At 38.8% G+C, this 12,252-nt stretch overlaps 1 protein-coding gene across 5 annotated transcripts in view; it reads right to left on the bottom strand.

Moving 5' to 3' along the window:
* Nucleotides 1-1,654: 1,654 nt before the first annotated feature.
* The window catches only part of rnf103 (ring finger protein 103), a 55,597-nt gene continuing 44,999 nt past the window's right edge, over nucleotides 1,655-12,252 (bottom strand). For 3 of the 5 annotated variants that reach the window (XM_044126801.1, XM_044126802.1, XM_044126803.1), the window contains one exon: nucleotides 1,655-3,053. In XM_044126801.1, coding sequence (XP_043982736.1) covers nucleotides 2,046-3,053 — 1,008 coding nt within the window. In that variant the 3' untranslated portion in view covers nucleotides 1,655-2,045. The remainder of the gene's footprint in view (nucleotides 3,054-12,252) is intronic. The other 2 variants (XR_006371633.1, XR_006371632.1) reach the window with 2 other exon arrangements.

Consider the following 12,252-nt stretch of genomic DNA (forward strand, 5'->3'; position numbering starts at 1 on the left):
GAGCCGAAGACTGTCCTGTTCATGGGGACCAACCCGTCTGCCCCGAAACATGTGGCTTCAAATCGCACTTCTCTCATCAGCTGGGTTCAGACCCCAAAGACGAAGATGAAGACCAAGGTAAAGGCAAAGACAAAGACAAAGAAGAAGAACTGATGTCTTCCTTTCTGCCAGCACCCAAGTCCTGTGTGACCTCACCATCCATGAGGAGAAGAAAGCTCATCAGGCCTACAGAGATCCCTGCCTTCGTCGACCAACATCCTCCTACTGCTGCAACACCTCCTTCATCATCAGGCCAGGTCTGGGGTTCGAAAAGCCAAACTGTCCGTCTCTCTCAAAGGTTCCCTTTTTAGTTCTCAGTGTCAGCATTAGGGAAAGATAGACTAGATCAGGGGTGTCAAAGTCAAATGGATGGAGGGCCAAATTTAGCTACAAGCCGAGGGCCGGACTGATCGAATGTTCATTGAAATTTTAAATGACGCATATAGTCTAGTGCAGCGGACCGGCCCAAGCCTTCGTAGATTTCCTGCGGCGCGGGGGGGGGGGGGGGGGTGCGTGCGTGCGCGTTGTGAGGATCGAACGGGGGGGGGCGAATGTGGCCCGCGGGCCTTGACTCTGACATATGTGGACTAGATGATTGATTTTTCTTATTTGATTATTTCTGCTACTGAATTAAGCTGTACTGATCCTTGCAAAATTGCCTCACTAATAAAATATTTAGCATAAATAAAATCTAAAAGATGTTGTGGACATTCAATTAATGAGTCACCTTAAAGTTCTTTGATGGTTGTAAAATAGCTCTGATGTTCGATTCTGGAGAGGAAGAGCTGGAAAATGTTTATTGGTTCCTGGTAGCCCAAATTTAAAACATCATCCTTGGGACTCGCCCGAGTCACTAAAACCTACCTGGTTCAGTAACAAGAGCAAATTGTAATAAAAGAGAACGAGCGACCGTTAACAGGTGAGCTCTGTGAAACTAGTTGACTGCAGGCTGCTCAGTCTGGCTAATTCACAGGGGGAAGAAGGGTGGGACACCTGGATGGAGGTCGTCAGAAACCAGGCGAATCGTTTCTCGATGCCAGCTTAAACAGAGTTTACTTCAGTTCTGGACAGGGTAAATCTCAGCAGATTTAGGAAACTCAATTAACCTGTTAGATGGAGAGCTGGTACCACATCTCCCCTCTCAGAAGAGGAAGTAGAGAGTGAGAGAGTAGAGAGAGAAGGAGGGGGGGGGGGGGATGTGGCGCAATAACAACACACTGGTTTCTTTTGATTCTCATCAAAACAATAATGCTATTGTTTTGATGAGAGAAGAGCATTATAACATGATCTAAAACTCAAAAAAGTTGTTTACATATTGCTGCACCTTTTCAATAAATCAAACCAAATCTCTTGTCAGTTCTATTTTGGTAACTTTTTTGCCTTTCTAGATTAAAGTAAACTAAAAATGACTTTAAAACTATAGTACATACAGAACTGAGATTTTTGTGTTTATCACACCCATAGCTGTTTGTGTCCAATGTCTCTTATTGCCCTATTGTACCCATGGACAGCCACTCTACACAGGGCACAATAAGCTTCTTGGGCTTCAACCACTGGAACTCACCATCAGCCTCTCTACAAACCCACAAGTACTAAGTAGGTAGGAAAGGAAAACAGTGACTGCAGTCAATGCTGTTGACAAATTTCATCTTGAAGATTATTCTTTATTATTTTGGCCAAAAGCAGATTTCCTTATAAATATACAGAGTATACATTGAAATCTAAACAGATACACCAATGTCTTTCTACTTTTGCCGTCTTTGTGATGCAGGAGGAACCATTGATACATAAAACACTGTCCCTGGGTCTTGCTTGTATCAGCTCTAATGATGATCATTGCACTGTATATTACTAGGAATGAAACCAACCAAGAATATGGATTGTTAATGCATTTTCATTGCTTCACCAGTCTACCTTGAATCTGATTAATTGTGACCGTAAAACATGACAATTGTCAAATAAGCTTCAAAGAAGATGCAGAGTTTAATTATAACAATGAATCAGTTCTACAATGTGTTTTCAGTGATGGTGCTTAGTGCAACTATAATGTTTTTCTTCTTGTAGCTAGGCCAGCGACATAGTGGGCACCAGTGCTTACCTCCTGCTAACCATACTACAATGCACTGCTGGTGGAAGGCATGGCCACAGGGAAGGCCCATGAGCAGCTCCTCATTCACAAAGTTCTCAAGGCACACCACACACTCTGAACAAGGAAGCATGTCATTGGGCCACCCAGACCAATTTAACTGAGTGACAGAAACTCCTACAGGAATGATGCTACCATCCTCAAGATATCTGTCAACCTTTTGGAAGCTTTCATTTCTGTAGCAATAGCAATATGGGTGAAGAGAAACAGACTTTACAAATTGACTACTGTTGGCATCTTGGTCCCTGCACAAAATATTGAGCCTGTTGTCCTGATTGCACAAAGATCCTATTTGGCTTAAACTACTGTGTGGAACTGTGTTTATGCTTGGAGGTGAGGAATCTGTCAGTTCTTGGCAGTTTATGTTTGATGGCAGTCTATCCTGTTTATCATCTTGATGTAAACAAGACACAGACTGACATTGATGGAGAACAGTTTGGACCTTCCAGGTTGGAAGAGATTTTAAGTAGTCTACATTTACTAGTGGGTGAAGCCAGAGATCAGGGAAAGCCAAACGCTCAAATAAAAAGCTGGGATCATCTTCCCACTCTGAAAGATCAGACGGGAACTGTTGCACGGATGTAATAGGGGGAAGCAGAAAGGAGGTGCACCAGTCCCACAGACTGGCTAGCCACTCGAGGTTGGTTGTGGAGTTCTCTTGGTTCCTTGTACCACAATGACGTTTCCTCTCAAAGTAGTCAATCAACAGGCCATGAGCCAGGTAGGTGGACAGAAAGAGAGCTGGATGGGATGAGTAAAAGGTCCAGTCAGCCCTAACTAAGCTTGCAAATGTGGTGGTGTCTGCATAACGAATCAACTTCAGACTGTAACAATACAGTTTGTCCAGATAGGGGAGTTGAATGAGAGCCTGTGGGGAGATACAAAAACAACAGTTACCAGGAGGGTTTTTAAAATTACAGTAAGTAGTCAGTCTGTAACTGCATTCACTTTATTAGGTGCAGTAAATGCAAGCCGCTTTAGTGGGAATGTAGTTCATATTACCCAGAAATTAACCTGTGCTGATGTGCTGTAAAAATTAGAAGCAGCTTTATTGCATTTGCATATTTCTAACTTCCTACAGTATTATGTATAAAATATCTGTTGGAACAGTATTTTATTTTCCTATCAACTATATTGTACTATCTTTTGTTTTTCACCACACTGAATGTTTACATTTCTCATCAACACAGGTTACACTGTCTCCTGATTCTCTGAAACCATGTCAACAATAAACTAAACAGTTTTCTGATTATACTTATCACTTCAATTAAGGCTTATAACATTAAACTTTAACACAACTGCATATACCAGGATGAGTATTTCTGCTGCAAAAACCACAGACTTTTACTGGCCAAAATTTGTGGCACAGCCTTTTTCCTGAATAAGAACCTTTTGAATAGAAGTACTAGGTATAGTTTATTATTTAGCCTTTTGGTGGCATGCCGAGGGGGTTGCTCTGGACTGAGGGTCTGCAGCATCACTTCAGGCAGGGCGTGGTGATTAGGCATTAGTACTGCCCCTTTCAATTAATATGAGAAAAAAATATTCAACTGCCATAAATGTTTTTTTCTTTGATGTAGAGTGTTATTTTACTTGAAGTAATGCTTAAAACTGCACTACAAAACAGGACATTACCTGTCCGGATCACTACCAGAAAATTTACAAAAAACAGAAACATAAAATACAGGAGACCTAATTCAAACCTCAGACTGAAGAACTTTTGGCCTCCAAGTCACTAAAACTGGCTCTTTTAAATCCCAGATCTCTCTGTGCCAAAGCTCTATTAATCAATGATTTCATCACTGAACATAATATCGATGTTATGTTTCTGACAGAAACATGGTTGAATGACAATAATGAACCAATCGTACTAATTGAATCTGCGCCTCCTAACTACAATTTCTTAAGTGAGAATAGGAAACATAAAAAAGGAGGAGGCGTGGCTTCAATATTTAAGAATACTGTAAATAGTAAAATCTCTTTGGGTCACTTTACCTCTTTTGAGTTACTTGGAATTGAGATTAAAGGTCTCAAACGAACTTTGACACTAACTTTATACAAAACTCCAACATATGTGGAAATTTTCTTTACTGAGTTGAATGAACTTCTATCTCTCATATGTATTAATTATGATTGTTTAATAGTTGTTGGTGATTTTAACGTTCATGTTGACAACCCCCAGACAGAGGGGCTAAAAAGCTCTAATATCTTAGAGACTTTTGGTCTAACACAACATGTCAAACAAGCAACACACTCAAGGACACACACTGGACCTGGTTATCAGTAAGGGTGTGAATATTTCCAATGTCTCTGTAACTGATGGCGCCCTGTCGCATCACTTCCTGTTATCTTTGAAAGTTCTTTATCCTTTAATCCACTTGGACAAACAGCAACCATCACAAAACGTTCTCTCACTGAAAACACAGCAGAAACATTTAATCAAATCTACTCTTCTTCCTCACCCTTTAGCTGTAATGATGTAGATAAGTTGGTAAATAATTTTCAGTCTAAAGTTTCAGATATCATTGATTCCATTGCCCCAATTAAAATGAAGGTTGTGTCTGGTAAGAAGAAATCTCCATGGAGAAATGCACAAACAGTTCGATCTGCAAGACAACTCTGCTGTAGGGCAGAACGAAGTAAAACTCAACTTCACCTTCATTATGACATCTATAAAGAAAAACTACGTTACCATCATTTAACACTCAAACATGCAAGACAGGCTTTCTTTGCAGATGTCATAAACAAAAACATTAACAATGCTCCAGTTTTATTTGCAACAGTTGACAGGCTCACAAACCCTCCTATCACGTTACCACCTGAATTTCAGTCTATTGCTGCCTGCAACCAGTTTTCCAGTTTCTTTTCAGAGAAAATTCAAAAAATCAGAGGATTAATCTGCACATCCACTATAAAGTCAGAACCAACACTGAACCCAAACAAAACAAATACAGGAAAAATGACCCAATTTCAACTACTTAATTATAAAACCCTAGAGGAAATTATAAGTCAAATCAAATCAAATCAAATTTTATTAGTATAGCACATTTCAGCAGCAAGGCATTTCAAAGTGCTTTACATCAAATCAAACACAAAAATACAATGCAACATAGAATCAACAATAAAAACACAACATAGTCAGATTCCGTCAATAAATTTGCAATTGATTACGTTTCGAATACAACTCTAAACAAGTGGGTTTTTAGTTGAGATTTAAAGGAAGTCAGTGTTTCAGCTGTTTTACAGTTTTCTGGAAGTTTGTTCCAGATTTTTGGTGCATAGATGCTAAATGCTGCTTCTCCTCGTTTGGTTCTGGTCAACTCAGCTCCAGTTCCTGCTGTCTGGATGTTCTACCCTCACATTTCTTTAAGAAAGTTCTGCCTGTTGTTGCTACTGATCTGATCCAAATAGTAACTCATCGCTCTCATCAGGCGTTTTCCCCCAGGCTTTGAAAACAGCAGTAATCAAACCACTGATAAAAAAGAACAATCTAGACAAATCACTACTGCAGAATTACAGGCCGACCTCTGACCTCCAACCTCCCATTCATCAGTAAAGTTATTGAAAAAGCTGTTTAAACAGTTAAATAGCTTCCTAACGATAACCAAACGCTTTGACTCCTTCCAATCTGGTTTCCAATCTCACCACAGCACAGAGACTGGCCTAGTCAAAGTGTTCAATGACATCCATATAAATACGGACTGTGGGAGAACCACAGTGCTGGTTCTGTTGGACCTCAGTGTTGACCAGGACATATTACTGAATGGACTGGAGAGTTGGTCGGACTCTCCGGTCCAGTGCTTAACTGGTTTGAATCTTACATAAAAAGCAGGGATTTCTTTGTTTCAATTGGAAACTTCACATCAAAGAGGTCAAAGGTCACATGTGGGGTACCCCAAGGTTCAATCCTAGGACCCCTCTTATTCAATATCTATATGCTCCCGCTAGCTCAGGTTATAACAGGAAATAATATCAGATACCATAACTATGCAGATGACACACAGCTCTACATTACGATGTCACCAGGTGACCTTTGACCCCATTCAATCACTGAACAGATCAATGTGTGTATGTGCCAAAACTTTCTCCAGCTGAACAGAAACAAAACTGAAGTCATTATTTTTGTACCTAAAGAGGAACGATCTAGAGTTATAGATCTAGAGTTATAGATCTAGAGTTATAGATCTAGAGTCAGTGCACAGCTTCAGTTATTACAACTAAAAACCAGCGATCAGGCCAGAAACCTGGGAGTAGTGATGGACTCTGACCTGAACCTCCAGACCCACATAAAGACAGTTACAAAGACGGCCTTCTATCACCTGAAGAACATTTCCAGGATTAAAGGACTAATGTCTCAGCCAGATCTAGAGAAACTCATCCATGCGTTTATCTTCAGTCGTATTGATTATTGTAACGGCGTCTTCACAGGTCTGTCCAACAAATCAATTAAACAGCTGCAACTGATCCAGAATGCTGCTGCTGGAGTTCTGACTAAAACCAGGAAGATAGAGCACATAACACCAGTTTGTGCTGGCTCCCTGTAGCTCAAAGAATAGACTTTAAAATACTGTTGTTAGTTTATAAATCAGTGAATGATTCAGCACCACAGTACATTAAAGATCTGCTGTTGTATCAACCTGTCATGTTGAAATGTCATGTTTTGATTGTTGATTCTATGTTGCAATTGCACAAAAATCCATGAGGGACGGCGGAGTCCCGGAGCAAAATTCCGTGAAAGAGGTGTATGGATCCTGGTGCCAGAAGCCCTTTGAAAGGCTGTTTACATCGTTTTAAACTGTGATTGTGAGCGTGAGTGGGAATAAAAATACCAATAGGTATTTTGTTTATTTCTGTTTTTTAAGCACAATATACTTTCTGCAACAATTTAAAAATAAAAATCTTTGAAAATACATATTTTTGTTCTGAGCATATGTTATTCTATCGAGGACGCATCAGAAAATATGTTAGTTTCAGTCCATCTGGAAAGAATTCACAGTTCCTTTGAAAAAAAATTAACTACTGTACATACTCAGTATTTGATATAACAAAATCTAAACTTAGGGGCATCTGGTTTCAAATTAAAATCCTTCAGGTGTTTCTAGAATATAACAGAATCCACCTGAGATAAATCTGACTGGTTAAATATGATATGACATGAAACATTGGTCTATATAAAGTATTGCCAATTTTAGAGCAAGAACCAAACAAAATCAAAGGAATTGTCTTTAGAAAATCTCTAAAAGTTGGGAAGGATAAAAAAAAAAGACATTTGGTGGCACCAAATCTCCAAAAGCACTCTGGTGTCTTTTTTTTTTTTTTTTTTTTTACAAACAAACCACAGCATTTCCAAGATCTGGTCACTGATTAAGCCGAGTAATAAAGAAAGAAAGGTTGTGCACAGAAAGGTGAAGAAACCATTGCATAGTCCCAGACAGGTTTCTCCTGTTCTGAAAAGCTCTACAGTGTATGTGTGCAAAACTTAAAAGAGCCAGATGAAAGATCTTGCTTGTTGAAAGTGAATAAGAACTTAAGAACTTCTGTTCTGGATTAATGAAATCATTCTTGGCAAAAGCTTTTTGCAGAACTCCAATGTTCCCCTGTGACATTTTGGGTGGAAGGACATTTGCTAATAGGACATGGCAGCCTATCCGAATTTTGAAGATACGCACTGTATACATTCTTAGAACCAAATGTGGAAAAAGTTACTTAGGCCATTGCCTTCCTATGCAATTCTGTATAGGACAGTTTTCTCATTAAGCTCGATGTCTCCAGCTGAATTTCAACTGGGCTAATTGTTAAATGTAAAGCTTCTTCTTAAACAAGACGGAGTCTCGTATTTCTTTTACTGAACCTTTCTGTTCAGTATTTATTGAAGAGAAAAAGAACGGCCTCAGCAGAAAAAAGATAAAAAACAAACGGGCAACCAAACGTTCGTAACCAACAGCAATCAAAAGTCAACAAAACAAGATAGTGACAAAACAGTAACAGATCCTTAAGCATTCTTCAAATTAAAGGACTTCCTCTATTCAAATAAATCATGTCTTGCACATAAATATATTTCACTTCACCTTTGTAATTATATACAATCATGTTCAATACAATTAATAATAATCATCATGTAAATTATGCTTAAAATATAAGTGTAAAAAAGTCACAACACTAATCAGTGAGCAGCAGGAATTGTGAACAATGTTGACATTGAGTTTCTGCACTGTTTTATAATTATAATCTGGTTGTATAAGGTTGTAATTGACACTGAGAGTGAGTGTAAGGGAATGAGGTCATTTAGTTTAGTTTAAACACCTCCAAAACTGTTGAATTATTTTTGGATCCTGAATCAATAAGTGACCAGAGTCCCACAGCCATACATGGCTGCTCCATCAAACAGGTTACATCTTTTAAATATTTAGGCGTGTACATAGATGGCGATCTGAGCTGGCGCACACATGTGACAAATGTATGTGCAAAGGTTCACCAGTGTCTCTATTTTCTTAGACGACTTCGATTATGTAGCGTTTCTAAAACGATAATGTTGATCTTTTATAGGGCAACCATCGAGTCTATCCTTATATATTGCATTACTGGGTGGTTTGGAAATCTTACTGTTAAATTCAAAACAAATTCAAAGTTTGGTGAAGATGGCAAGTAAGATTATCAATACTCTGGATCTATCTTCCCCACAGCACCTGTTTGATCAGGCTACCATCAGGCTACCATCAGGAAGATCAGAATATTTTATATGATGGGTCACATGTGCTCGCATCCGAATATGTTCTGATGAACTCTGTGTAAATATAACCGTCTGAAACATTAATTTGTACCACTCTCCATTAACTTGATAAATGGCAGACTAGTGGGGCCTGGACAGAGTAACAGGAGGTCCAGACGATGACCAACAGTAGCATGTAGAGGATGTATTTTATGGGAGTGGAAATGGTACTACCGATTTGATATTTGTGCTCTTATTGTTTTTATGTATTTATTCATTTTGTTGCTGTGTTGCAGTTTTGGCCCTGCTTCCAAGATAAATTTCTCCTGTGGGAGACTAATAAAATTATCTTATCTTAACTTAGTCTATGTGGGCCTTGCTTCCAAAAATTAAACAACTAAACTCAAAACAAGAGGAATGGAGAAGATATTTTATTGCTGGCAGAGAGAGCTACTACTTATCCGGTTGTTTACAGGCATGCAGTTTCCGGTAAACTTTATTAAGCTGGTGCAGTACATCAAGGACAAAGGTAGTGATTGGGTAAATTCAAATTGTTTAAAACTTCAACAGAGTCCATGCCTTCAGCAAGCAATTGTTTCTCATAGCTGAGGGTCCAGAAGCTCTGTAAGAAGCGTAGAACAAGGGGCTGATTTTTACCAAGCTAGGAATAAGTGAAGCACTGGGAATACGTTATGGATGTACATTGTCTTGCAATTATATTGGTACCCCTTGAATACATTTGGGTATGCATATTTTGTCACATTACAACCACAGATTTATATATTTTATTAAAATTTTATGTGAAAGATTGACAAGGTGGTATACAAATTTGAAGTAGAGAGAAAATTAGACATGTTTCAAAAAACGTTTTACAAATAAAAACTGAAAATGCAGTGTGCAAAAGTATTCAGTCCCCGTTTTTCTGAGTGCAACCAATTCCTTTCAGAAATTGCCAGACGACTGCTGATGACTAAAAACATAGGATTTTGTTGTTATGTTTCAGGAACATATTAAAATTGCAGTGGTACACTCAATGATAAATAACATAAAAAAGCAAATAAATATATGTCTAAGGTTGACTAAGTCTCAATCCTTAGTCAGCCCACTGTTCAAGCTAATTTTCTATTACCAGCTTTACAAATATTTTACATTTCATTACATTACCTAGGCACATTAAAACAAACCTTTATCTTGGCTTTTTTCTATTCTTCCTCTTTCTTTTCTCCCTCCCTGAAGGATAAGTCCTTTTTTGAGACATTATTTTGCTTACTTAACTTCTGACAGGAGCTTTTGACGCTTGGATGCGCATTGCACGTTGCACAGCTAATGACGCCGGCAAAGCGTGCGGTACCTACCGCGGCCACCAGGGGTCCCCAAGAGCAATTTATTTTTTCTTTATACCCATAAAATAATGATTTCTACATACATTATCAAATATATATAATTTTTTTAAAAAATTGGTGTGTTTGATATTATAATGACATAGAAATTATTACTAAAAAAATAAATAAAAAATTACTCCACTTAGTGGCCCTGGGGCCCTAAGCGGCGGTTTAGTTTGCTTATGTCTTGGGGCCGGCCTTGATGTTTGTGTCTGTTAAGGTTGAGATAGAACTGCGCATGAGAACAGCAATTTACACCATTCAGACAAACCAGCACAATAGAGACACAATCAAAACTGTCAGATTACCCCGCGATAACTCAGAAATAGTCCAAATAGTTTGGATGTATTTTTATTTCCTTCCTACTTACGGAAAGTTTCTGTTTATATCATAGGTTTGTTGTGCCTTTCTATACTAAAAACCTTGGCCACAGTGTGAGATTTTTGGTCTTTGGTGAAATAGGCTTGAGTATAATGAGAAAAGTGATCTGTTACAACAAGTACGTTTTCAATGCCTCCCTTTGACTTTTCCAGGCAGAGAAAGTTTACACACACAAGCTCCATGGGGGGACTGCTGTGGATGCTGACAAGAGGAGCTCCAACAGTGCTTGTGGGGGTCTTCCTAAGACAACATTTTTCACACTGTTCACACCACAATTTGATTTCCAGGGACATATTTGGCCAGTAGAATCACTCTCTTATCAGCTGTAGAGTTTTCTCAAAGCCTAAGTGACCTGAATCATCATGCAGAGCAGTTTTAGCCACCACCCGCAGCTTCTCTGGCAAGATGAGCTGCTCAGAGCGGCCTCTTTGCCCATCAGTGATGCATCTGTATAGGATGCCATTTCTGACCACCAACCTCCTCCACTCATTTATGAGACGGCTGCCATATCTTCCCAGGCCGATCCTCATGCTCCGAGGTGGTTTTTTTGTTATTATTTTTGAAATACAGAACTTGGCCAATAATGGAATCATCTTTCTGTTCTGCATGGATTTGTTGAATTGTCATTGCTGGAAGTGCATTTGCATATACAAATATATATATATATATATATATATATATATATATATATATATATATATACACAGTGTCACATACAGCATTTACAACTCAATTAAAAGTGTCCAAAGTTTTTGTCAACACCATCAAATAAAAAGAAAGTAAGAAAATAAGGCATTATTGGGGGGCATCGGGACACTTTTCTCTCTTTGGTAGGAGGGCTACGCTGCTCTGGTAAGTTTACCTTATTCTTTTGTTTTTTCTTTACAGTACAATTTGTGCGTGTTTGTGTGTTCCAGTATTGTCTGGAAAACTATAAATATGATTTTAAACTCCCCCCCCAAACACACACACACACACCCCGCTCCAGCCTTATGGCCCTGCGTTTGTTGTCAGAGCAGCACAACTGTGTTGTGCTGCTCCACCACTCAGATGTCCCGCTGCACAGATTTGTGACACTTCTCTGAATATTACTGATTATAATGGCGTTTAGTTTCACAACTTTACGGACTCGTCCATGGGTGTTTTCACGTTTTTTGCGCGGTCTCAATGTTTGCAGTTTTCTGGAGCTCAACCTGAAGCTCGACGTAATTCACAGCAAATATATTGACTTGATATTAACATAGACACAGCGGGACGGATTATGAGTCTGACTAAAACCAACTAGATGACAGACAAATTCTGGGGTTTATGTCTGCTTATTTCCGAGACCAAAAACCGCAACCAGCGACTGATTAAGTCTGCAAGTGACTTAAAAAAAAAAACAAGCCCAAAGCTGCTTATAATAATCGGATTTGATGACCGAAACTCTAAATAGTTCCTGTTTTTCCAGCAACAAAATGCGCATCTCCATTCTTTATGTTTCTGTTGGTGCTGATAAGTGTCACATAAAAACAGTGGTTATTCTCCAAGACGTGTAGAGAAAATAAAATAAAATTATAAAAGAAAATAGTAACGCACAGTAACGCAAAGTGATT

Source organism: Gambusia affinis, linkage group LG09 (genome assembly GCF_019740435.1).
Source record: "Gambusia affinis linkage group LG09, SWU_Gaff_1.0, whole genome shotgun sequence".
Taxonomy (NCBI): Eukaryota; Metazoa; Chordata; class Actinopteri; order Cyprinodontiformes; family Poeciliidae; genus Gambusia; species Gambusia affinis.